This window comes from Staurois parvus, unplaced genomic scaffold (assembly GCF_062004578.1).
Source record: "Staurois parvus isolate SC_StPar_1 unplaced genomic scaffold, SC_StPar_1.0 ptg000501l, whole genome shotgun sequence".
Lineage (NCBI taxonomy): Eukaryota > Metazoa > Chordata > Amphibia > Anura > Ranidae > Staurois > Staurois parvus.
The window spans coordinates 1,428,900-1,455,656 of NW_028318297.1; the positions used below are offsets into that span (position 1 = coordinate 1,428,900).

The window sequence follows — 26,757 nt, forward strand, 5'->3', positions numbered from 1 at the left end:
CACCCACTCACCATACATTCCATTCCCCTATTTTGCATGTACCACCTGCCACCATACACTCCATACCTTTCTCCTGCACATACCACCTGGCACCATGCATTCTACCCCTATTCTGCACATTCCACCCACCACCATACACTCCATACCCCTCTCTTTTACATACCACCATCTATACACACCGTATTCCTATCCTGCACATACCACCCACTGCCATAAACTCCGTACCCCTCTTCTGTACGTACCACCCTCTTAATTGTACTCTAAGATTTGTTAAGCACTCTATTTAACCATACCCTCTTTAAGCCACGCCCAATATTTAGTGCAATTTGCCCACCTCAATTTTATCTTGACAGGTCCCACTTTTGATCTTGTACACAGGCCCACTGATTTCATGATACATCCCTGCTCTGGATGCCAGGAGACCAAACTTGGATAGGCCACAGCCAGAAGTGGTACTCTGAAGGTTAAGAAGTCCCTCTGGTGAGGAGGTTGCAGGGTACAGTGTACAATGTGTAAATTAATTGGACCCAATGATGGGGGCTTTCTATGAGGAAGGGAGTTGCATAATTTTGTGCAGGAGCACAATGAAGATAGTGGGGAGTAACTGAATGATGTGCTTGAGATAAGGATTTAGTCTGTGGGCTAAGATGGGTGTCCTCTGCACCCAAATTCTATAGAGGCACGCTACTCAAACATTTGTCTGGATGCACTGTCAGTCCTCCGCTTATAGAGGTGAGTTGTGTTCCTTCATGTAGAAAACTTTTTTCAGAGGGGTCGGTGACGCCTGTCTTCAGGTCCTGAGTGAGTGAATGGGAATAACGTTCTGAAGGCCTGTGGGTATCTACTGTCAAAGTAGATGAGAAGGGTGGGATCCCTTTCAGAACTGCACACCCCTCATTCTGAGGCAGGAGCACAATCGGGCCTTCCGAGGCATTGGTGAATCTGTGTCAACAGCAGGGCTTAAGAAGTAATGTCCCTTGTAGGGTAAGCGAGTCAGATACTACTTGGATGAAGTTTCAGCATCCCAACCAGACATCCATTGTGCTCTGCACATCTGCATCAACAGCAAACTTGTACAAAGCACAAGTTTAGATGTTTGTAACAGGCCATCACAGCTGAAGCACCTGACCTTTGCTCCATCTGCTCATGAAAGGGTGCCGGTGGAAAAAATTTTTGATGGCATCCACCCATTTTGACATGGTTTGACAGATAATGTCACTGCCAACTTGGGACAAAGAGAAAAGTAAATTCAAACTTGTATTTAAGGAGAGAGACCCGCCCTCATCCAATCTAATGGCTGCCTAAAGGTGGGGTCACTGGTGTATCCACAGTGAAAACAGACCACAGTTTTGCAAATTTCCTCTCAAAAGGGAGAAGTTCAGACATGCTCAGGTAGGGCCCAGGACCCCTCAGGCCCTTCCAGTCTGTATAGAAGAATTAGTTGGTCCAGCACTACCTCTAAAAGACCCAAGGTTTATTCTCTGGATGCTGGTTATAACACACTGTAGCAGTAAAGGTCCACCTTTAACTGAGGAGATGACACTGCATTGCCTCAGAGATGCTTTTTCCAGAGAGAGACTGCCGGGATAAAGGCCCAGCCTCATCTAAGGGTTCCGGAGGGTTGGAGACTGGCTGTGCAAAGGTAAGCCAAGGGACTTCCCTCAGTAACTGAGCACAGAAATATTCTGAGTGGATGTGTAGGTCCCTGTGGATATGGGAGAGGGATAATCTGCCTCGCCCAACAGGTTTGAGCAACTCTGATGTCAACCCTATATTGTCCAAAGTTCCTGATTAAGACTCCTGTTCCTTCTGGAGATAAAGGCCCTAGAACCATTAGGGATGTATGGCTGGGTTCATCTGTGGTAGTGCTACTGTCCCCCTTTTGTCTTGGTAAAGACGCATTGGGGTGGATTTATTAAAGGCAAAGCAGGAATTCTGAAAGGCACCAAGCAGTATAAACTGAGCTATACAGGTAGCTTAGTGCTTTAGCGCCAGTGGCCTTGCCGCCAAGGGAAGTCTTTAAAGACCGGGTCATTTCTAGGGCTGTACTATAGTTCTGTACCTGGAAATGGCATTGTGGCTAACTAAAGCTAGTACCCTCAGGTCTGGAAAGTGCCATAATGCAGAGCCCGGTGCCCAAAAGTCACATTCCAGGATAGCCCTCCACTCCTGCAGGGTCTGGGTACAGCCTCCAAAGCTAGACTGAGGAAACTCCGTAGTCCTTAATCGGTTAATTACCAAGGACGTACATCATATGTAGTGCAGCATATTATTGTAACATGCTTTTCCCCCAGTGTTTCCACATTCTCATAGTAGAGTTTCAGCAGAAATCATGGCCTCTTTCCACAGTACAGTGCCTAATGCCTGCGTAACCTCTGTAGGAAAAGGAAATGTGAAGGAGGAGGGTGTGCCTGTGACTGCAAATTGTGACCCAAATATTATGTGCTTATGAAAGATGGTGGTGTTCTGCAACTTTAAGCTTGACTTTCCTTTGCCACCAATTTACCTTTTTATGTAATGTTTATTGCCTGCCCACTAATTGATATTATGTTTTTTGCAGGAATTTTCAAACTACACAGGGATCACAGCCAAACTGAGGATCTTGATGTCTTTTTATGTCTCAAGTATAGTGTCTGCTTTGGATACTGCTAACATTTCTGACATGCTGGTTGCTAAACTTCTTCCTTATATACAGAAGGTATTATATGAATACTAAACTACATACCACCAAATGAAATCAAGCTGTCAGATTGTATGGACACAAAAATAGTCACATAGGCCAACACAAGGTGGCACATAATTGTAAAGTGGAAGGAAGATAATGGTTTTCAAATTATTTTTTTTTACAAATATCTGAAAAGCAGAATGACCCTAAACATACAGCCAGAGCTGCAATGGAATGATTTAGATCAGCGGTCACTAAATGGCAGACTGCAAACGGCCCCAGCAGCACTGCCGCCCAGACCGCCAGCGTGCAATGACAGATCTGCTGCTGAGCAGGGCGGTAGTCACGGCAACATGACATCATGTGTGCGCCCTGCCCTTTCATCTAGCAAGGTTCCTGGCACAGCTCCTGTCTGCCCTCAAGGTAGGATGTAGTCTTACAGGGGTACTCTGATGGGCACAACATAGAATGTGCCCATCAGCATGCCCCTTATTTTATGTTGTGCGCCACTCTAATGGGCACATTTTTAAGGGACACTCTGACTGGCACATTTAATGTTAAGGTGCACTCTGATGGGCACATTGTATGTTAGGAGGCACTCTGATGAGCACATTGTATGTTAAGGGGGCTCTCTGTTGGGGAAATATGATGGAAGGGGGTACTCTGTTGGGGAAATATGATGAATACAAATGCACACCACACTTTTCAGATATTTGTAAAAACATTTTGAAAAACCTTTTATCATTTATCTTCCACTGCCCAATTATGTGCCACTTTGTGTTGATCTATTACATAAATTCTCAGTAAAATACATTTGTTTTTGGTTGTAACATGACAAAATGTAGAAAATTTCAAGGGGTATGAATACTTTTTAAAGGCACTGTATGTCCATTTGTTTTTTTTTTTTATACTCTGTATTACTTATACATCTAAATCCATTTCTTTATACAGCATTTACTACCTATTCCTTCCAAACACTTAATCAGCCTCACATTACAATCATCCTGATTAATGCTATCTTACATTTCAAATCTTATCAATTTTTGATTTGCCATATCTTCCCATTGTTTTTTCTTTTCCTCGATTTATATCCCTCCTATCTCTTCATAATCAGTCCTTTCAGCCTTACACCACTTTCTCCAAATATTGTAAAATTTCTGTGGAGTCCTCCGTTATATTCATATATAATTTTTTCATATGATACAATGTGATTAACTGCTTCAATTCATTGATTGCTATGAGATGGATGCAACATAAACTCCCCTCTATCAATCTGTTTTCACGCCATAAATGTTTCTTGCAAAACGTTCTTTACATATCTCAACTATTTATTATCATCCCCAACAAACATACTTTTGGACTACAAGGCATCGTTTTTTTTTTTTTTTGTTCTTTCTGATCATTTGTTACTTGAATCTTATATCCCATTGCCCTCTCCACATGTCTAAATCAAATGACCAAAATGTGCGTCACTTTCCTGACAACTTAAACATTCAGACGTAGTCTTTCTACTCATTCTGTACATCCGAATGGGACCAAGATACGTTTGTATAATATACAATTGAATAATTTTATTAATAATTGCTGGTGAAACAGCCAAATGTGAGGATCATATCTCCTCCCTTATATTTTTGTATATTATTTAAATAATTTCTTGCCACTTGTCCCTCAAATTTAATGGTTCTCCACCAATTTTAGCTTGTAATAAGAATTAATATATTGATATTAATCCTTATAGCCCCTGGGACCTCAGAATTGCTTATAAGGGGATATTTTGATATCCTGCAATCTTTTTCCAAATTGCCCATTTTTAAAACATGCCTCAGTTGTAAATACTTATAAAAAAATTATGGGAAGTACCATGTTTCCTCAAATATTCAAATGTTTGTATAACCCCTTGTTTATACATATGTGCCAACGTTGTTACTCCTCTGTTTCAAAATTCCCAATCTATAATTCCATTTAGCTGTTCCAAAGGTGCAATATTCCAAATTGGGGTTTCCCGGGGTATATTTTTAAATCCTGTCAATTTCTTAACCTCATTCCATACAGGTCTTGCCAATGTAAAAAATGGAATCCTGACCATAGATAACTTCGAATTTTTCTCCAATCCCACTATTCATCTAATCCTCCCTCTCCCTCTTTTACCCATGCCTGTAAATGTTTGTTGCCCTGCCAGATAATATAAATATATATCCAGAAGTGCCATCCCTGCTTCCTTCTCTGGTTGTTGAAGTGTTATTTTCTATTTCAATGGTTTTTATTAATTTTTTAAACCATATAAAGCAGAGGCAATAAAACACGCCCACGCAGGGGCTATCAATTGCACAGATAAAAAAATGCAAAATAAAAAAAGGAAAAACCGTGCTCTAACGCCAACAGGGCAAAAGGTACGCCCACGCAGAGGCTATCAATGGCACATAAGTTGCAAAACATTAATGTTACTGCCTATAACAACTAAATGCAGCTGTCCAGTCACACCAAAAACAGAGAGAGAGAGAAAAAGGAAGAAAGAGGAAAGAAAAAAAAAAGGGGGGGCAAAGAGCAGGGGTCCAAGAGCGCCAATACCGAATGCCATTACATCCCCAGACTAGCTGGGGGGAGTGAGGGAAAGGCATATTGCAACCACGGCTCCCATATTTTCAAAAATTTACGTTGGGAGTCGTTGCAGATACTCTACATCTGTTCGTTGAGCATCATAGTGGTCATACGATCCCGCACCCCCTGAAGAGGGACAAACGGACTCTTCCAGGCCTGAGCAATTGTTCTAGTGGTGGATAAAAACAGATAGGAAGCCAACTTCTGCTGGTGAGCCAAGAGGCCACCGAGCCGGAACCCAGTACCAACGAAACAATACCTTATAGGCTGCCTCCAGTGTGGTCGTATTAAATGAGCATTTAGCTATGAGTGACCAGGCCTTATTCCAGTCCTCCGGATCCACAGCCACTCCCAGGTCGCGCTCCCACTGAACAACATATGAAAGAGAAGTATGCGACGAGCGTCTGTTCAGAGCTGCATAAAGAAGGGATATAAGGCCCGGACGCTGTTGGCAAAGCTGTTCAAAGGCAGATTTCTGGTACGGGAAAGCAGAAGTGCCCCGCAGCGAGAGCAGCCAGTGTCGCAGTTGAAGATATCGAAAGAATTCCGCCGGGAGGATATTCCGGGATTCCCGAAGAGAGTTCCAGGTGGGAAAGGACCGAAAAATCAAAAAGTGTTGCACCTGCAAAAAAACCATTAGTCACCCACCAAGAAAACTCCCCTGGGTGATCTAAACCCGGTGGGAAAAGAGGGTTGTTAATAATTGGGAGCTAAGGCAGAAAAGGTGACATCAGGCCAGCAGAGTAACGTACCGAGTCCCAGACTTGTAAGCCATGAAGTAACATCGGACTCGGTGCCATAGGGCGCAGGGCAGGGGGAAGCCATAGAAGCGTCGACAGTGCGATAGGGGCACACTTGGGTAGTTCCAACAGGACCCAAAGGGGGACGTTGGAAGAGGCGTGCAACATAGACAGCGGGGCAATCTGGCTCACTTGATAATACTTGGTTACATTAGGCACCCCAAGACCACCCTGAAGTCTATGGGCAAAAAGCGTATTTTTGGATACTCTGGGGTGCTTATCGGCCCAGATAAAACGCATTAACTTCGCCTGAAGCAACCGAAGAAAATGAGGGGGAACCCGCACCGGGAGTGTGCGAAAATAATACAACAATTTCGGCAAGATGGTCATTTTCACCGAATTAACCCGTCCTATGCAAGACAGGTGCGGAAATTGCCAAGAATGCATAAGAGAGGATAGAGAGCTAAGCAATGGATAATAATTCGCAGCAAACAAGGAGTCATAAGTGGGGGTCAAGCGAATGCCTAAGTATTCAAGAGAAGAGGAAGCCCATTTGTAAGGGAAGTGGGATTGTAGGCGCGAAACCAAATCTGAAGCCAAAGTAATATTGAGGGCAACAGTCTTATCCAAGTTGATACGGAGACCCGAAATCAAGGAGAAGCGCTCAAGAACCTGTTGCAAATTAGGAAGCGTCGTCAGGGGGTTAGTAAGAGTCAGGAGGGCATCGTCCGCAAAAAGGTTCAGTTTGAACTCCTGTCCCGCGTAAGGAACCCCCGATACATTGCAATCGGTCCGAAGCGCCAAAGCCAGCGGCTCAAGCGCCAGGACAAAGAGCGCTGGGGACAGGAAGCAACCATGTCTCGTCCCTCGCCCAATAGGAAAGGGATCTGAAAAATACTCAGCGTATTTAACGGAGGCCGAAGGAGAAGAATACAAGGCCTGAATCCAAGAAAGAATAGAATCCCCAAAACCCCAACGAGACAGCACAAACCGCAGATATTCCCAGGATAGAGAATCAAAGACTTTATATATGTCTAAAGACAGTAAGAATCCCGGGATTTTCCGCTGTTGCAGAAAATGTATAAGATGGACCACCTTGTGAACGTTATCACCCGCCTGCCTCCCGGGGACGAACCCTACTTGGTCCCTGTGGACCAGGCTACGCAAATATTTATTGATGCGAAACCTAAGGATCTTGCCCAATATCTTCAGGTCTTCATTAAGAAGAGAAATGGGCCGGAAGGCTTGCGGTTCCTGTACATCATTGGTCGTCTTAGGAATCATGGCGATATGCGCTCTAAGCGCATCTGGAGAGGGCAAGGAGCCCTGTCGTAACGCATTAAAATAGTCAGCCAAAAAGGGCGCCAACAAGGCTGAGAATTTCTTTATAATAAAGACCGGAAAAGCCGTCGGGACCTGGGGCCACGGTGGACCGTAAAGATTTGATAGCTTGGAGCACTTTTGGTACAGTGACACCGGCGTTGAGTGCCACCTGTGCTGCCTCGGATAACTCAGGAAGTCGGAGATCTTGAAAGAATGCCTCTGCTTGAGCCACGGGGAAGGGATCTGGTTTAGCATAGAGGCGCAAAAGGAAGTCTGAGAAACGGGAAACAATCTGCTGGGGATTAGAAGTACAGCCACCTGTAGGAAGTCGCAGTCGAATCGGTTTATGGGGTTTCCCCACAGAATTGAGTTTCCTGGGCAGCATCGGGCCCGGCTTATTAGGACAGGAATAAAATTTGTGTTTGGTCCAACGCAGGACCTGTTCCGCCTCCGAAGAGGCAAGTAGGTCCAACTCTGCCGCCAGAGCGTACCAAGCGGGTTTATGGGCCGCGGATGGAGATAACTTCCAACGCGCATCTGCAGAGGCCAGGAGAGAATGAAGCTCCAAAAGTCGGCACTTCCGGGCCGCCGCCAGCTGTATAACATGACCCCGCACCGTGGCCTTATGCGCCTCCCATAGGGGCACAGCCGAAGAGACCGATCCCGAGTTTTCTGTGAAGTATGTTCGTAAGAAAAATTCTATTTGTTGGCAGGTAGTCTGAGTGGTCAATAAAGAGTCATTGATGCGCCAATGAAAATGACGCCTATCCAATGTGGAATCCAAGGTAAGATTTGAATCCCCCAAAACAAGAAGACCCTTACAGTGTCGGGAAACAATGGTGCAAAGAATTTATGCTGAAAACGATTAGGCGCATAGTAAGAGACAAAAGTAACCTCCTGGTCCCAGAGGGTGCCTTGCAGAAGCAGATACCTGCCAGTGGGGTCCGCTATATTCCTAGCACAGACAAAAGGAAGAGTGCGTTTAAAAAGCTATCAGTACACCCCGACGCTTCTCAGGAGCCGAGGCCGTGTAAAAGGTGGGATAGTGAGGTGAAAGTAAACGCGGAGCGGAGGACTGAGAAAACCTGGTCTCTTGTAAACATACCACATCAATTTGTTGCGATTTGAGGTGATGAAAAACTTTAGCCCGCTTCTGATGCAAATTAAAGCCTTGAACATTTTGTGAATGTATTTTCAAAAGGGGCGAGGCCATGGCGGCATCAGAGCAACACGCTCAGCAAAAAAAAGCCTAAAGCAGCCAGCAATTTCCACTCCCAATGGCGATCGGACCGTGACGTCCCGGAACCCTGCATAAAACAAAAACGAAAGAACAGAGAAGAAAAAAAAAACAAAGAAAGGAAAAAGACACAAAGTATATACAACAGTGCAATTGTGTCACACCAATGGTGACATGCATCCTACACGTGAAGGATACCAGTTAGGGGTGGCTCTACCACCGGACACATGGCTGCAAATGGAAACATCAAAAACATAAGCCCTCAGGGGGGCAAAAAGGCAATAAGGCAACGTACCTAATAAAACGGGGTACCAAAATAATAAAACAAAGTCCCAGGAGCGGGAACCTCCGTGATGACCTCCCCATAGAAACCCGGAGAACCATAGGGGCCAACCTCCTCCCACCCAACCAGGCCTACCAGGTCAACCTCCCACCCTGGGACCCGAGGGAACTATCACCCAATGCCACCAACGGAGACCCGAATATCATCACCCGGGCCCAAAATAGGCTACGGCAGCAGAAAGTCATGAGTCTTAAGTCCAGGAAGAGACCCCCCCCCCCCCCAACCAGGGATGGAACCCAAGGGAGCAAGCTGGAGCAGTCCCAACCTGGAATGCCAACAAACTGGGAAAGCCCGAAGGGCCAAACTCACAGTCCCGTCAGAAAAGTCCATCGGTGAGACGATACGTGGGAGGTCCAAAACGCATCTTCTGCCTGGAGAAGAACAGGAAGGACTTGATCGCGAAGAGGTCTGAGGGAGGGCCCTCTTCCTGTTGGACGACCGCTCCCAGATGTGGCCCGGAGGAAGCGGCCTCGCTGGAGATCCAGACGAATGAGCTGGGCTCCGATCAGCAGCATCCGGTGAAAGAAGGTGTAACGATTCCAGGAGAGAATGGGCCTCCTCCGGCGTAGTCACAGAGCGACTGCGGCCCTGGTAGGTGAAGGTGAGGTGGAACGGAAAGCCCCAGGCGTATTTAATACTGTGTTTCACCAGGTCCGAAGTAAAGGGCCTCAACTGGTGGCGCTTCTGAAGAGTGGTCTGGGAGAGGTCCGCGAAAAGCTGGTAGCGATGCCCCTGGAAGCTGAGATCAGGGTTATTTCTGGCCGCCAAGAGGATAGTTTCCTTAGTGCGGTAATAAGTAAACTTGATGATAATGTCCCTCGGGGGCCCATCTGGTCGTCTGGGGCCCAAAGCGCGATGTATGCGGTCAAATTCGAGCCGGTCAATGGGAATAGCGGGTGTCAGCTCCTGATACAGAGCAGTAGCGGTGGAAGTAAGATCCGTGACCGTTTCCAGGATACCCCTTAACCGCAAATTGCCACTGCGGGAACGATTTTCTAAATCCTCAAGCTGTAACAGCGCGTCCACCAATTTTTTCTTGAGGTCGCACAAATACTGTTCGTGATTTTCAATGACCGTGGCCGCAGCGTCCATTTTATCCTCGATCGTTCGTTCGGTTACCCAACTCCCGAATTTCCCGCGAAAGACGGTCGGCCAGCTTGGAGGTAGCGGAGCACAATTCCGACTGCAGCATGCATTTGAAGCGGCGCAGGAGCTCTGCATCCCGCAGGGATGGGATGGGAGACTGCAGGGATGGCTCTGATGCCAGGTCTTCCATCCTACCAGGATCCATCTCACCCGCAGATAGTGATGGCGGGGTACCCGAAATCGCAGCCGGGGCTTCATCTGCGGTCTCCGGCGGGAGCAGCGAACCAGCGGCCGGGGTCCTGGAAGCCTCCGGCGGCCGGCCCAAAATCAAGGCCGCGGCTTCAGCCGCAACCTCCGGCGGGTAGGCCGCAACCTCCGGCGTGGTTCTCTGGATACCGGAGGTGCGGCTGGTCGGCGTTTTTTTACCCATCAGGGTACCGGAGGGACAAGGGGCCAGGGAGAAAGCAGAGGGACCCCCCCTGAGGGTCTCAAAATGGCCGATTTGTCCGGCGGCCGAGGCACAAAATTAATAGGCAGCCATCCTGGTTGCTGCTCACGAGCGCCCCCCGAAGTGTTATTTTAATCTTTGTCTTGTCATTGGCCCATATAAAATTAATAACTTGTGAATTCAGCTTTCTAAAGATACTTGGGTATAATGGAGGAGTGAGAAAAGACATAAAAACTTTTAGGTAACCGTATCATCTTCATTAACTGTATTCTGCCACCGACAATTGTTAGTTTTGTACATGTTCCTAACTTGCGTTTCATCTGTTCCAGTAGAGGATTCACATTAGCTGCCAGGAACTCATTCAGATTTAAAGTAATGTAGATGCTCAAAAATTTAAATGAATTCACTTTTCTCAACAGAGGACATTAATCCTCATTCCCCTGTGCATCTTGTTTAATTGGCATCAAAACTGATTTCTGCCGATTAATTTTTAAACCCCCAGTAGTTTCCAAATTTTATCTATTTTTATTGCTTCTACTAATGTTTTTTGTATGTCTCTCATATGTAATATACAGTATGTCTGCATAAAGGCCTATAACTTCCTTCCTCTTCCCCAAAAGGTATTCCTTTAAATTTTGAAGATTTCCTAAAGGTCAACATTTTATATTGCTATAGCAAAAAGATGGGGAGTTAACCGGCATTCTTGCCTAATCCCCTCTATATAGCCTTATCGTGGGAGATAGTCCATTAATCAAGAAATTCAAACATGGCTGACTATAAAAAAAAATTATAGTAATCCATTTTCAAAAATGTTTCACCAAACCCAGAATGTTCCAGCGATTTCTGTAAAAACGGCCGTTCGATAGTTGAAGGCCCTAGCTGTATCCAAAGATGCAAGGGCACATGTCTCTGGTATATATTTTTTGGGCCGTCAGCTGTGTTTTCCTTATGTTGGATGTAGACTTCTCTGGCATAAAGCCAGTTTAGTCACTATGAATAATTGATGAAATTACACTGTAATGCTCTGGACACTGCAATGCACTGTGCCTGGTGTGCTTTCCTCCTCTCCTGTTGCTCCTCTGGCTGCAGTAGGTGAAATCAGGGGCTTTGAAGCCAAGGATCCAGTGAGCAGCCTAGCTATTTGTTGGTACATTTTTGTTTTCCAAATATTTATTTTTTTTATTCCGGCTTGCCCGGCGGGCCGGATAAATGGATTTGGCGTGCTGTAGTTTGAGGACCCCTGGTATACACAATCTCCCCTTCTTTATTCCTCACCTTAGGAACAGCCAGGGTAGTTGCTTGTTGTTTAACTATAAATGCTAGCAATTTACTAGCTTGACTCCCTTGCTCATATTTTTGATGATTCTTAAAGATTTTCCTCTTATCATTTGGCTTCCATTTTCTATCTTTTATATTGTATACATTTCTCCCACCTTTCTTTTTCTTTTTGAGTGGTTCTCTATATAAGCTGCCTCTGCTTGAGCACACATTCCAAACAACTCCTCTTCTTCCTGTCTATTTTCTTAATATACAGTTGTGCTCAAAAGTTTGCATACCCTGTCAGAAATCGTGAAATTATGGCATTTATATTGAAAATGGCCCATCTTGCCAAAAAACTGTCTTTTGTTTTAAGGTTGGCGATCGTAAGAAACCATTTTATTATCACACAGTTGTTTTGGCTCCTTTTTTTTTAAAATCATATTGATAATCGAAATCACCCAAATGGCCCTGATCAAAAGTTTACATACCCTGGAATGTTTGCCTTGGTACAGACACACAAGGTGACACACAGGTTAAAATTGCAATTAAAGGTTAATTTCTCACATTTGTGACTTTTTACATTGCAATTAGTGTGTGTATAAATAGTGAGTTTGTTAGCTCTCAGGTGAATGCAGTGAGCAGGCTAGATAATAAGTCAAGAGATGCAGGAAAAGAACTGTCAAAAGAAATGGTTATAAAGGTAATGGAACTTTATAAAGATGGAAAGGGATATAAAAAGATCTCCAAATCCTCGAACGTCTGGATTCTTAACACCATAAGTCTATCCATCCCTACCTCCTTAATCAGTCTCCCAAAAGTACCCACTCCTATCCTAGGACTTAGCTTACTACTTCCATATTTCTCTCTCATTGGGCCTATCCATATTAGCCCCCAAGCACATAACTTAAGCTTCTGGATATTGTGCCATAAACCCCACTGCTTCTTTCAATACCCCAAAGTAGTAGGTGGGGGATTATAGATCCCCATTATGACAAACAGTAATGCATAAACAAATGCATATTGACTGTCAGGGTCACATTTAACTCTAATATTCTTCCATACTACTGGCCAATGTATAATCGAGACACTCCTCGAATAAGAAGTATGGTAAGAGTGGCAAGACCAATGTACCCATGGTTTTTTTAAAAAAAAAATCTTTGTGCTCCTTAGCTGTGTCTCATAGACATATATATTATTTTTCCTGGGGTCTTAAAAATTGTTTGATATACTTGGGCCCTCTTTTCCCTTTTTCCCAAACCTCTTACATTCCATGATACACGCATTTGTCACCTATATTTGTATTTACTAATATTAACAGATTTTCTATATACTCATTATACAGTATTTCTATACTCATTATACAATATACAATTTTTTCATCCTTGTCAATTATCTTTCCTTCCGTTCTACTCAAACACCATACATCCACATTTACTCCATTCCGTTCATTCTCTTTACAATGGGACATTACCATCATAGCGCTACTGCATATAATGGCAATATGTTGTAATGGGAAAATATATTGCCTACCCGATAATTCTCAAAGAATTAAATAGGGAGGGGGAGAGGGGAAAAAAAAATCCATATATTAAGAAGGGATAAGTAGGGAAAGTTCCATACCTTCCCCTCATAACATTTCCTCAAAAATCTTAGGTCATTCCTTTTTTTTTTTTTTTTTTTTTTCCTCATCTCAATATTCTTCAAATAGTGTGTACCCTAGATTAATTTCAGTCTATAAAATGTGCATAAATGCCCCATTTACCTCCCATACACACCTATTTTACATATTTACATTATCCCCCCTCTCCCTCGACATAACCCGCAGGGACTTCGTCGCTGCTCAAACTCCCTCCAACCCCGTTCCCCCTCACTCAGCTACCCCCTCATCACCCCTCTCCCACGGCCCCACCACTGCTCTGACCTCCACTTCCACCCCACCCTTCATTCCTCATACTGAAGCCCCCCCAACACTTCACACCTTTGACCTTACTACCATCGAGGAAGTCTCCAAGATCCTCTCTGATGCCCGCCTCACCACCTGCCCCCTTGACCCTATCCCCTCACAACTCCTACAACCTCCCTCCCCCTCCATCCTACGCTCCCTCACCCACATCTTTAATCTCTCCCTCTCCTCCGGCACTTTCCCCTCCCCTCTGAAACATGCACACATCACCCCCATACTTAAAAAAGCCCTCCCTGGACCCCAATGACCCAATCAACCTCAGACTCATCTCCCTGCTCCCATTTACATCCAAACTCCTCGAGCGACTAGTCTACACCCGTCTATGCTCTCACCTCAACGACAACAACCTCCTCGACCCCCTACAGGCCGGCTTCCGTCCCCTACACTCCACCGAAACTGCCTTACTCAAACTCTCCAACGACCTGCTAACCGCCAAAGCTAATGGCCACTATTCAATGCTCCTACTCCTTGACCTCTCTGTGGCCTTCGACACAGTCGACCACCCCCTCCTCCTCAAAAAAACTACACTCCCTCGGCCTCAGAGATTCTGCTCTCTCCTGGCTCTCATCCTACCTGTCACAACGCTCTGTCAGTGTTACCTATAATGCTACCACCTCCCCCTCTCTGTTGGGGTCCCTCAAGGCTCCGTCCTCAGGCCCCTTCTCTTCTCAATCTACACCTCCTCCCTTGGCCAACTCATACACTCTCACGGCTTTAACTACCACCTATATGCTGACGACACACAAATCTATCTCTCAACCCCCCACCTCACCCCCTCAGTCTCTGCACGAATCACACACCTACTGAGCGACATATCAGACTGGATGTCGCTCCACTTCCTTAAACTGAACCTCTCCAAGACAGAGTTTCTTGTCTTCCCCCCCAGCCCAGACACCACCCCCCATTGACTTCTCCATCATGTCCAACAACGCCACCATCAAATCCGCCCTGCAGGCCAGAGTACTTGGTGTCATTCTGGACTCCAACCTATCCTTCCAGCCCCAAGTCCAATCTTTTAACAAGCTCGTGCAGACTCCACCTCCGCAACATCGCCAAAATACGCACGTTCCTAACCCCAGAAACCACTAAACAGCTCATCCACTCCCTCATCATATCACGACTCGATTACTGCAACTCCCTCCTTACTGGCCTGCCTCGCCGCTGGGTATCCCCACTTCAGTCGATCCTGAATACGGCAGCCAGATTCATTCACCTTTCCAACCGCTCCATCTCCGCCACCCCCCCTCCACTGGCTTCCGATTGCACAACGGATCAAATTCAAAATCCTAACACTGACGTACAAAGCCGTCCACCACACTGCCCCGAACTACATCACTGACCTAATATCCAAGTACCACCCAGCACGCACACTCCGCTCCTCGCAAGACCTCCTTCTCTCTAGTTCCCTGGTCTCCTCCTCCCATTCCCGCCTCCAGGACTTCTCCAAGGTGTCACCCATCCTCTGGAACTCCCTGCCCCAACCCATCAGATTATTACCTACTCTCCTCTCCTTTAGGCGCACCCTGAAAACCCATCTCTTCAGGGAAGCCTACCCCACCCCCTGCTAACTTGCCGACCTCCTCCACTCTTCCTACCACTCCATCCCCCACAGCTATCCCCTCCCTCCTAGATTGTAAGCTCGAAAGAGCAGGTCCCTCAATCCCCTCATGTTTTGCATTGTATTGTTATTGTTCTGTCACATGTTCTGTCCCCCTTTGTAATGTACAGCGCTGAGTGAACTATCGGCGCTTTATAAATACTGTATAATAATATTAATTCTATATACTTAAACCACATCTAATCAAGACATTAATACCTAAACAAATTAATTTGTGAGTGATCTGCATTATTTTCAGTGGAGCACAGGGGAGACATCCAGGATCTTTTAGGCCCTGCATGTCATTAAAGAGAACCTGTTCTCCCCCCCCCCCCCTATGAAAACATAGGGGACTTTTTTCCTCCTCTATGTGATGGGGAAAAAAAGTTAAGTAAAAAAAACCAAAACAAAACATTTTTTCTTTTTTTACTGTAAAAGGAAGGTGTTCTGGATCTGAAGGCCTTACACTGTTTAAAAAAAGTGCACGTTTTTGGATGGAATCAGTTCATTTGTTGGCCTCCGTGCACCAGTTGACATAAAGGATGCCCAACTCCACATCCTATCTTCTTCAACCATCAGTGTTTTCTCTGGTTTACGGTAGCAAAGTCTTCATTACCAATTTTGTGTCAACACTGTGGGTCTTCACCAAAGTACGGGTGTTGGTTCTCCTACAAATCCGTGGTTTTTTGTAACCAGAGTCTGCATTGGGCCTGGAATGGTGTTTCAATCAAGATTCAGTCGCTGGGAGACTTTGGGTGAGTCCTGATTCTTTGCAGTCAACCCTGCTCCACCCACCTTGGTTTGGAGTGCTTTGGCTTATTCTGGACACCAGTGCGTTTCTCCCACCAAAGAAACTTTAGAAATTTCATCTTAATGTCAGTTGACTGTGTTCTCTCCAGACCGTCTCTATCTGCTTTTGCATGAGGGTCCTGGGCTTCATGATTCCTTCCTTTTGAAGGAGTCACCTTTTGTGCAGCATCATACCATACTTCTGCAGCGGCAGAATCTGGTCAAATGGAAAGGTTCTAGGGTCTCTTGACTGGACCATTTGTCTATCTCGCCTGACAAGGGTGTCTGTCTTGGTGGCTTCATTCTCCCTTACTGCTGTCCAAGAGGTCCTTTCTCCCTCTCCATTGGATCATCACAACGGATGCCAACTACAATATTTGGTTGGGGGAGAAGGGGGTCTGTCAGTTCAGGGTCTATGGCCTCAGGAGGAAACCAGACTTTCCATCAACATCCTAGTGCTCAGGGCGAATAGTCTCTCCCATATGACAACTCTATTTGGGGTCTAGTTGGAGAATGCCACGTCAATGCATGGATCAGGGGGAGTTGTGTCTACACACGGATATCTTTCACCATATTTGTCAATACTGGGGCAAGCCAGAAGTGGATCTGTGTCCAGACTCTGCCGTGAGTACTGTGAGGTGTCCGATTTCTACTTTAGCCACACTCTAACTTCCATTGGCTTCCTTTTTCATGGATTGTTCCTTCATCCAGGGGGTTATGTGAGGAGTTACACCTGCTGGATCTCCACTGACACTACAAATTAATCTAATCTTGTAAGCCCTGCAAAAGCCTCCATTTGGAACATCCAGCTCTTTCATATGAGCATCACTTTTTGTTACAAAGAGGGATAAGATGGTATTTCAGCCTTGGTTATCTGTCTGGTCAGTGCATGCTGAAGCACACACTTCATGTGGCCTTCAGATTAGCACAACAGTGCGTAGAGAGCATCATAGAATGAGTTTCCATGGCCAAGAAGCTGCATCCAAGCCTTATATCACCAAGTGCAATGCAAAGCGTCAGATGCTGTGGTGTAAAGCACACAGCCACTTGACTCTAGAGCAGTGGAGAAATGTTCTCTGGAGTGACTAATCGCGATTCTTTGGCTGGTGAATCGTTAGATGTATCTGGGTTTGGCGGTTGCCAGGAGAACGGTACTTACCTAACTGCATTGTGTAAAGTTTGGTGGAGGGGGGATTATGGTGTGGGGTTGTTTTTTCAGGGCTTTCAATGGCTTGACCCTTGGTTCCAGTGAAGGGAACTCTTAAGGTGTCAGCATACCAAGACTTTTTGGACAATTTTCATGCTCCCAACTTTGTGGGAACAGTTTGGGGGTGGCCCCTTCCTGTTCCAACATGTCTGTGCACCAGTGCATAAACCAAAGTTCATAAAGACATGGATGAGCGAGTTTGGGGTGGAGGAGCTTGACTAGCCTGCAGAGTCCTGACCTCAAGCCAACAGAACACCTTTGGGATGAACTGGAGCGGACGCTGCGAGCCAGGCCTCCTCGTCCGACATCAGTGCCTGGCCTCACAAATGCGCTTCTGGAAGAATGGTCAAACCTTCCCATATTCTCGCTCCTAAACCTTGTGGACAGCCTTCCCAGAAGAGTTGAAGCGGTTATAGGTGCAAAGGGTGGACCAACTTAATGCTGAGCCCTATGGGCGAAGACTGGGATGCAATTAAAGTTCATGTGCATTTAAAGGCAGGCATTCCAATACATTTGGCAATATTGTTTGTATTCATGTATGTGTGTTTTATATATGTACAGTATACACACACGCGTGTGTGTGTATATGTATATATATATGTGTGTGTGTGTGTGTGTGTGTGTGTGTGTGTATATGTGTATATATATGTATGTATGTATGTGTGTATATGTATGTACACACACACACACACACACGTGTGGAGATTTCCCTGAGTCTTTTTCCTTCCTCCTCTTCATTCGTGGCTGTACAGTTTGGTCTTTCCAAAGGTCTTTGGCCCTATTCAGGGCCTCCTAAGGACCCAGGTGTGTTTGTTCTGGGGTACTTCTGCTTTTAAAGGAACAATACAGTGCACACTCTGGACACGTTTGGATAGGTCCACAATCTCCAGAAATCAGAAATTTGTTCCAGTCCAGTAGTTGAAATATCTGGCATTACCCCTGTCGAGGCAAAGGAGATTCCCTCCAGAGTAATGCCTTACATTACAAAATCAGGTGGCTTTTCTGAGTCCTGAGGTATCCTTGATTTGTCTCTGCATTGAGTATTGGGCAAGATGGTGGCCTTTCAAGGCAGTTTCCTTTGTTCAGTTCCAGAACTCTGCAGCAGAATGTTCTGATGAGACAGGGGACGTGGTTGTTTGGTCTCTCCGCTGCCTTTGCATCCATGGTTCTCCAAAGGTTGTGATTGAGGTCTGTTCTCCCCCTTTTCTTGCAAGTTGTTGAGGCCAGACACCAGACTCACAGGTTAGGGAGGTAGTGCTTGATCACCTTTAGTACAGGGAATTTGGCCTTCACACCAGCTTGGCCCAGGAGAACATGATATTCTAACAAAGGGAACATGCTGGAGGACGCGGCAGATTTCCTTTGGAAAGGGCCAATCTTCCATCCTTTATTGAAGCCAGAATTTTGAAGGACAAAGGCGTGTCAGATGCAGTTTATCCCTGTGATTTTTGAGAACCAGGAAGGCTACTTCAAGGAAGATTACCATAGGATCTGGAAATCCTATGAGGCCTGGTGTGAGGCTCAGGAATTTCATCCTAACAAGTATGTTGTGGGCCATATTTTTGACTTTTCAGCAGTCGAGGATACATTTCAGCTTTATCATTTTCTCTTTGACTGCCATGGTTAGGAAATCAGGCTTGCTATTTGGGTCGTCTTGAATGGCCAAAGAATGTCACATGGCTATTTAAACCTACTAATTTAACATTGCATTCATCAGCTTTTCTTTCAGTGATTCAAGTCTGCAAGGCTGCAACATGGTTTTCAGTTCACTTTTGCAAGATTTTACTAGGTGGATGTAGGAGCTGCTGATAACGCTGCTTTTGGTCTGTGTTTTGTAGGCTGCTGCAGAAGTTTTTTGGCCCTTAATGTGCATTGCTTTAGGGTCATCCATGTAAGTAAGGTATAATAAGAGTAGTAGAGCTACTCTGTGTTCCAGAACAATCAAAAATCCATTTTTTTTTTGGCCAATTTAACATGGCACCCAAGTCGACTTCAGTATACTGTGAATAGTGCAAAATAAATCTTTACATTCATTTTCTCCATTTTTTACTTTAAAAATGCTGCAAGTCCAGTAAAATGCCATTCTGCTATTCTACAGAACACCAGCCCCTCTCCTTATGTTCGTAACAAAAGGGAAGGTTTTCTGTAGTTCAGAAGATATTGGCTCTGGTGCAATGAAAAACAAAAGCAGCGTGATTAGCGCTGCCAGTTACCTGATCAAACAAAGCTCGGAGCCAGGTAGATTTTGCATGTGACCAACAAACATACAAAGCAAGGGGAAAATTTGCTCCAGAGATGTACGGATTTTTATTTTTGTCCAAACTTTCACTTAAACTTTTGTGGAGACTTTGGGAGTGGATTTAATGTTTGGTTTTAATCAACTGACATTAAGATTTGAGGTGAATAGAGCCCTGCTGGGCTATCGTATTCTGGCAGTGGGGCGGATTGAACACAAACTTACTAACAAGCACGTTCTTGAGAAGTCAGTCATTAAATCAACTACTCCTGAACGTGAACAACCATAGATGGAACAAAAATTGTCCAGTCCCTGCTGAACCAGCTTAATTTCAGTCCATTTATGGCCAGCTTTAGTTTTACACCACCAAAACCACAGGTTCACTTAGACATGAGTTGTAGTCTAATCAGTATGTTTTCTGTTCCAGGGGTTAAAGACTTCCTTAGTGGAATACAAATCTTCCACATTCATCATAATCTGCCAGTTGGCAACAAAGTCGATTATAGCGCCTTCTCTGATAAATGCCCTGGCATCGCAGGTCAGTAGAACACTACTCAAAACTCCGTCTCTTCTCCGAGAAGGTGTGGGATGTCTAATTATACTTCTGCAGACTCAACAATCCTTGGATGTGGGAAAAAAGTAAGTGACCAGGTGTATAAAAAGTGTTTATTTCTATTTCTCTGTTGTTCATTAACTACTTGTGAACCAGCAAGGTATTTTTAGAGCTGATGGTCAGCTTAAATCAATAACCGCAATCTGAATGGCAGTCCTGGAATCCCCCTGCTGCTTTCGGGCTCTTTTGGGTTTTCCCGTCCCATTAGGAGACCAGCTGGTGCTTCCGCCATCTGACCATAGAGGTGACCAGAGACAGCAATGGCTCCGATCACCTCTTTGGAATAGGAAATTGGAAGCGATTAACATTTTTTAATGTAGATTTTACAGTTTTTTTTGGAATTGGGGTTGTAAAGCCCCTGCAACAACCCTGCTTTAAATACAGCTGAAGCATGCCTGAAATGCTTGGAACTTGTGTTCCTAGACTACTTGTCACAGTAGTTGCTTTGGAGCTGCAGAGCTCTGGACCACTCTTCACAATGACTTCAACTACCTGGTTATGAAGACTGTTGGGGGGAGCACGGGGTGCAGTGGTCTCATGTTCCTGGCCATCATTGTAGGGGCTGAGCCTCTGCAGCAGTTGCGGACTTGGTGCCCCAAAGGTATTGTTGCAGGTCTAATGATATCCAGGTAGAAAAAGGGCCCATTCCTTGATCGCACTCAGGCGCAGTAGGCTCAATTCATGAAACTGTATCGACCGCTTTAACATCAACGGTAAAACTGCTCATAGCATTTTTTTTTAAACCATTTTTTGCAATTCACTAAAAGCTATTAAAATACATCATGCACTGTTTCTTGAAGAAAGACTTGGTGGCCTGTGACAGCTACTTACTGGTAAGACCCCATCTTGCACCCTGCTTCTCAACCACCGGCTTTAACAGCATGGCTGCTGAAGCCTGGGTGCTGAGACAGCACATTGAGTAATTCTGTTATCCCTACTATATTGAAATCACTTAAATCTGTTTGGCTAAAAGTTTACCACCCAAATGTTGAAGGCTTACTTTGATGTAAGTCTTTAGAAGTTCACTTCTGTGCTTCTTGGTTGGAAGGGTTCTAGCATCCTTTACATGTAAAAGGTGCCTGGCCTTGACGGTGCTTTGCCAAATCAACTTCCAGGACAGAATGAGACTCCTACCTAAAACAGGAAACGCATCCACAATTAAGAGCTTAGTCACTTAGTCTCAATATTTGTTTCCTGTGGCCCAACAAAAACATCAAAATTATATTTTCCTTCAGGCCTTCATTCTAATTGCAAGGGCATCCCAGTATATGTTGCCGCATTTTCTAATGGACTTGGAAGCTTGCATCTCGAACTGGCCTTTCTCTAACATTAATCCATGACCGCAACCTTGAGCAGTGATTAGCTCCTTCTTAACAGTAAACACAATGAGACACATTGTGAAAACCCCACTCACACCCTTGTCCCTCAGTTTAGATGATATTTCCTAACTGCAAGGCAGCGTAAAACTTGTTCTGTTTGACGGATAGCCATTGGAACTTAGGGCTTCCTCCTGATGCTGATCTGTGAGGCTTTTCTGCAGTTTTTTTGTTCTGGGATTTCGACCCCCATTTCATGTAGGGTTTTAGACTCCTAAGGCAACCCTGGCTACGTTGCCTGTCGTCCTCTGCCTGGATGACATTCTTCTGTAAACTCCAATAGAAGAGGGCATTTTGGAAGACCTGCAGAAAGTAACCTTCACTCCTGAAAAGCTGGGTTGGCTCATCAACAAGCAAAAGTAATCTGGTTCCAGCACAGCCCATTTTTTTTTTTCTTTAATTCAATCCACTCTAGTGAATAGGTTTTTTTTTTTCCTTGCAAAGGTTCTGTCAATCACCACGCAGTTCAGCTCCCCTTGTAAAGGGCTTCACTACGTTGGTGGATAGATCCAGAGGGCAGACCTAAGCCCAGTGGGTGCCAGAAGGGCACAATAGAATCCAGTGCCTGGAGCTGGGGTGCCCATCTGTGGAAGTTGAGGGCACAGAGGGTGGATGTTTAACCTGGTCAGGTCCTCGTTGGGCTTTCAGGAAGATGGTCCAAGGTCAAGAGGGTCAAATGTTTTCATATGCTACAACTATAGCATAACTAAATCACCAAAGTGCTACCAGATCTCAAGAGCTGCTAGGGTTGGACCAAGAAATTTTGCAAGGGGTCCTTTTTTGATAGGAGGGAACCTTGTCGCAGCTCCCTGTGGAATATTTTCCCTGGGGTCAGTTTTTCCATGCAGGTTTAACTCCCTCCACCTATCTGGTACCATGCTGCATCCAGGGCACTTTTTTTCCTCCAGTCCCTGTGACAATTAAGAATTATCCATCACTGAGTTTCAACAGCAGCTTTCCAGAATACTTGCTGGTATGGACCGCTGTGGTCAAAACCTGAAGCCCTCCCCTTCATTATTGTGGAGGACAAAGTAGAGACTGACAAACTTATCCCAAGAAAAGAGCACTGAAGCAGGGTTAGGCTCCAGAAGAACCCTAGGGTCAGCGTTATCTCAGACCAAAAAAAGACAGATTTTTTTTTTTTGTGTGTGTGGAAGTTGTCCAGAATAATTAAGTTTCTGCTTCGAGTCCTTCACTTCAAGGGTTACAGGATAGGAATCACTGAGTCTGCCACTGCATCCCCAGTCCTTCCCCGCACATCCTCATTTAAAGGATATTTTTTATGCAGACTGAGCTCACCCACAAAGTGTTCACCCTGTCAAACAAGGTCACGCACCAATACCACATGGAAAGTGAGTTCACAATAAAATCTAGTGGTGCCTTCAGTCTCTTATATCCATTAGGACCCTCATGTGCCCAGTGGACAAGGTCCCAGTATTTAAAGGGTTACTAAACCCACAACAGTAAAATCACTGTATATGCACTAAAGCATGCTCTTTATACTCACTTTGGAACCTAAAGGGTTAATCCTCTGCATTGTGTAAAAAAGGCTGTTTGATCCTGACTTCTCTGGTTGTCCTCTTGTTCAAATGTCCACATCTTATCTACTGATGAGACAGAATGAACTGTAGCCATTCTGCACATGCTCAGTTTAGTGTGTATTACTAGAGGGTTTTTTTTTTTTGGAAGAGTGCATGTGATCAGCACAGAGCCAATCGGCACTGTACAAACAGAGGTCCAGGGTTTTGCATCCTCCTGGAGCAGAAAGAAAACTCCTCCTGCAAGCTTTAACGAGTGCTCTGCTGAACACTGATAGAAGTCACAAGACTGCTCTATCTGCTGATGAGAAAAGGTATTTAGCAGTTTATATTTACGAACACTTCCATGTTCTGTGTACTGTGGGAGACCAGAAATATTGCATGCAGGCTCTTGGGTTTAGTAAGGATGCCTTGGAGAAATGTCTGGTGTCTTTATTCTAGGCATGCTGGTAGTAACAGCTTTTAGCCACCATCAATTGCAGCTGTTGTATGTCGAAGCCTTAAAGTCAGTGCTTGTCGCTTGACGAGAGAGGATTCTCTCCTCACAAATTTTCCTCCCTAAGGCTTTGATGATCTGAAAATTCTCAATTTTTTTTGCATGAGAGTTATGAGAAAGTTTGTAGTTTTTCTTTGGAGGAGTGCCCTTTGTGCAGATCTCTCCAACAGAATGTATCAGTGAAATGGAACAAGAGGATGCAGTTGGGATCCCTTGTTGCCGTTAATACCAAACACAAGATAGTCTTGTGACTGGTGAATTTCTACACTGATGTTGGAATTGGGAAAATTTGTACCTCCCTTTATCCTGTAGGATCCCGATGATGGTCACCAGCTTAACAGGCTGGGGAATTCTGGACAATGTTTAGGCCCAGGAAATCATTCTGTGTGGGAGGATCTCCACACTGATGAACTGTCCACACTGCATAGACCTTCTGGTCTCCAGGTTAAGTGCTAAGCTGGGCACGTTGGTCACAAGGACCAGGGATCCTTAAGCATTGTGTATATTCTGGTGACAACTCCAGCAAAAAGGCATAAGATCTTAAGGAAAATATACCGATCTTTTGAAGTGGTGTTCATACAGGAGACACATATATCCCAGGATTGAAACATTAAGTTATACTCTAAATATCTTCCCACCTGGTACTACACAGACCCACCAATAAGACGTTCAAAAGGGAGTGGCGATATAAAATTTACTCTGGACGAAAAGCTGGTAGACCCAGCAGGCCATTATTTCTAAGAGGGAATATGCAGGGAAGAGAGTGTACATTAGTGAATATATACTGCCTTAATAAAAGTCTGACACTATACTTGGAAGGAATTTTGGCAAAACTTAGACTTTAAAAGGGGTAGTGTGATTTGTGGCAGGTGATTTAAATTTTTGCATGGACCCAGGAATGGATCCCTCCTCATGCACCAGGGGAGAGAGAGAGAGAGAGAGAGAGAGAGGACTCGAAGGAATATTAATAAAAATAAAAAATAAAAGGCTATATCAATGTCAGCTGATGGATGCTTGGAAGGTTGATCATCCAAAGGAAAGGGACTATACCTTCTTCTATGCGGTGCACAGCATGTATTCAAGACTGGATTATATGTTGATCAAACATATTCTTGGAGTCTTTGGTGAAAACTAATATAGATGTAATATATATCGGACCATGCTCCTGTTACAATGAGACTACGGTTTAGAGGGGAACAGAGTAAAACAAACATGGAGATTAAACGAGACTATCTTACAAAATCCGAAGGTGGAAATAAAACATTGCTGAAAGAGCTGATATCTGACTGGATACACTTAGACCAAGTGGGATTCGTCTCGGGTAGAGAGGGAAAAGAGAATAGCTTAAGAACATTACTTATTCTCCAAAAAAAAAAAAAGGAGAGGTTCTGGGAGTTTTATGATAGATTATACTGAGAACATTAGCAATCGGGCCTAGAATGATGCAGTGGATAAAAGAGCTATATAGGGCTCCCTCAGCTGTGGTAAAAGTAAACGACTCACTATCCAAATTTTTTTAGGATGTACAATGGACCAGAGACAGGAATGTCCCCTATCCCTGTTGCTATTTGTGATCTCCTTGGAACATTTATTAGCCACTGTTAGAAATAGCATAGGTGTCAAGGAAATGCAGATGGGGGATACAGAACATAAAGTGGCTGCCTTTTGCAGATAATATGCTGTTTTATATAGCAAACCCCAGATTAACAATACCAAATTTAATGAGAAAACTGAAAAGAATACAAAGCTATCTAACCTTAAAATCAACCCCTCGAAAAGCGAGATCTTAAATATAAATGTTACAGAGGCTGAGAAATCTTACAGAAAGGATTCCCCTTTAAATGGAGAGAAAAAGAACTAAAGAATTTGGGAATAAAATTAACATCGTCTGCAAGAAACTTATATCGGGCAAATTATATCCCACTAATAAATGAGCTAAAGAAGGAAATGAGGAAAGCTTCTATGGGAAAGCAGTCCTGGATAGGTTGGATAAATATAATTAAGATAACAGTACCAAAAGTTTTTTTTTTTTTTTTTTTTTTTAAATATAAATTGAATATGCTCCCAATATCTCTTCCGGGGTCTTTTTTTTTTTTTTAGGTGTCTAAAAAAAAAAAAAAAAAAAAAAAGATACTCGGGTATGTGTGGGTTAACAGGAAACCAAGAGTTAAATACAAAGTTTTATGTAGTAATAAAAAAAAGGGAATATTAAATATGCCAGATTTCTAGAGATATTATAATTCGGTGTTATCACGAATTGTAGAGTGGATACATAATGCACAAAGGAGAAGCTGGGTAAAAATGGGGAGTTCACTTAGTAAGGCACCTTTTAGAGAAGTGTATTTGGATACCACAGGAATTTCGTACGTGAAATGAGGATACAAATATTTTGACACGGAATGTATTTTTGGGATGAATTACACAAGCAGAAGGAGTGGAAGTTTAATTCACTGTCAGTCCCTTTTGGCGGGAACAACAATTTTTCCACCCGGGAATGGCAATGGCTCAGGGAAATGGATTATTGATAGAAATGCACATTTAAAAGATATTCTGGATAAAGGGGTGGTATGCTCTTTATATGATTTGAGGAATACGAAGGAAATATTTTCTACGCTAGATTAGTGGTGGTATGGTCAAATAAGACATTTTGTTTCAAAGCTCCCACAACCACTAAGGCTTGAGGAAGAAATGTATCCTTTAGAACAACTGTTGAGTACAAATAGAACACACACACTACCTCTAGGATTTACAGAATACTTACTGAAATGGAGGGATCGGTACCCCAAAAATTCCTGGAAAAGTGGGAAACGGAGCTTGGAACAAAATTGAATGAGCAACAAAAAAGTAAAATGTTTAGATTAACACATGGAGCGATGAATATAGTGGAAATGAATTGTAAATGTCTGGTTAGATGGTATAATACTCCTAATGTGATGCAAAAAAACTAAGGCCAGAGATCTCATCCCAGTGCTGGAGAGGATGTGTGAGTAAAGGTACAGTGGCACTTATCTGGTGGGACTGCCCCAAAATACATGAGTTTTGGAGGGAGATAGTTATTTATTTATATATATAAATATCCAGAGGAATAGTGTACAGATGGATTCGTGGGTTTGCCTATTTCATAAATCAAAGCGGTCTGAGAATCAATATAAAAATGATATTGTTCCATCTTTTAAATTCAGCTAAAAGTCCTATTCATAAATATTGGCAAACAGAAGGCCCAAAAATAAAGGACTGGATGG

General features: G+C 44.1%; 1 protein-coding gene across 1 annotated transcript in view; it reads left to right on the top strand.

Annotated features, from left to right (window-relative positions):
• LOC149452039 (HEAT repeat-containing protein 1-like) overlaps positions 1 to 26,757 on the top strand; it is a gene marked incomplete at its 3' end in the record, with an annotated part of 102,092 nt that overhangs the window by 67,161 nt on the left and 8,174 nt on the right. Inside the window, exons 6-7 of the mRNA XM_089689856.1 lie at positions 2,561 to 2,698; positions 19,920 to 20,131. Coding sequence (XP_089545982.1) covers positions 2,561 to 2,698; positions 19,920 to 20,131 — 350 coding nt within the window. The remainder of the gene's footprint in view (positions 1 to 2,560; positions 2,699 to 19,919; positions 20,132 to 26,757) is intronic.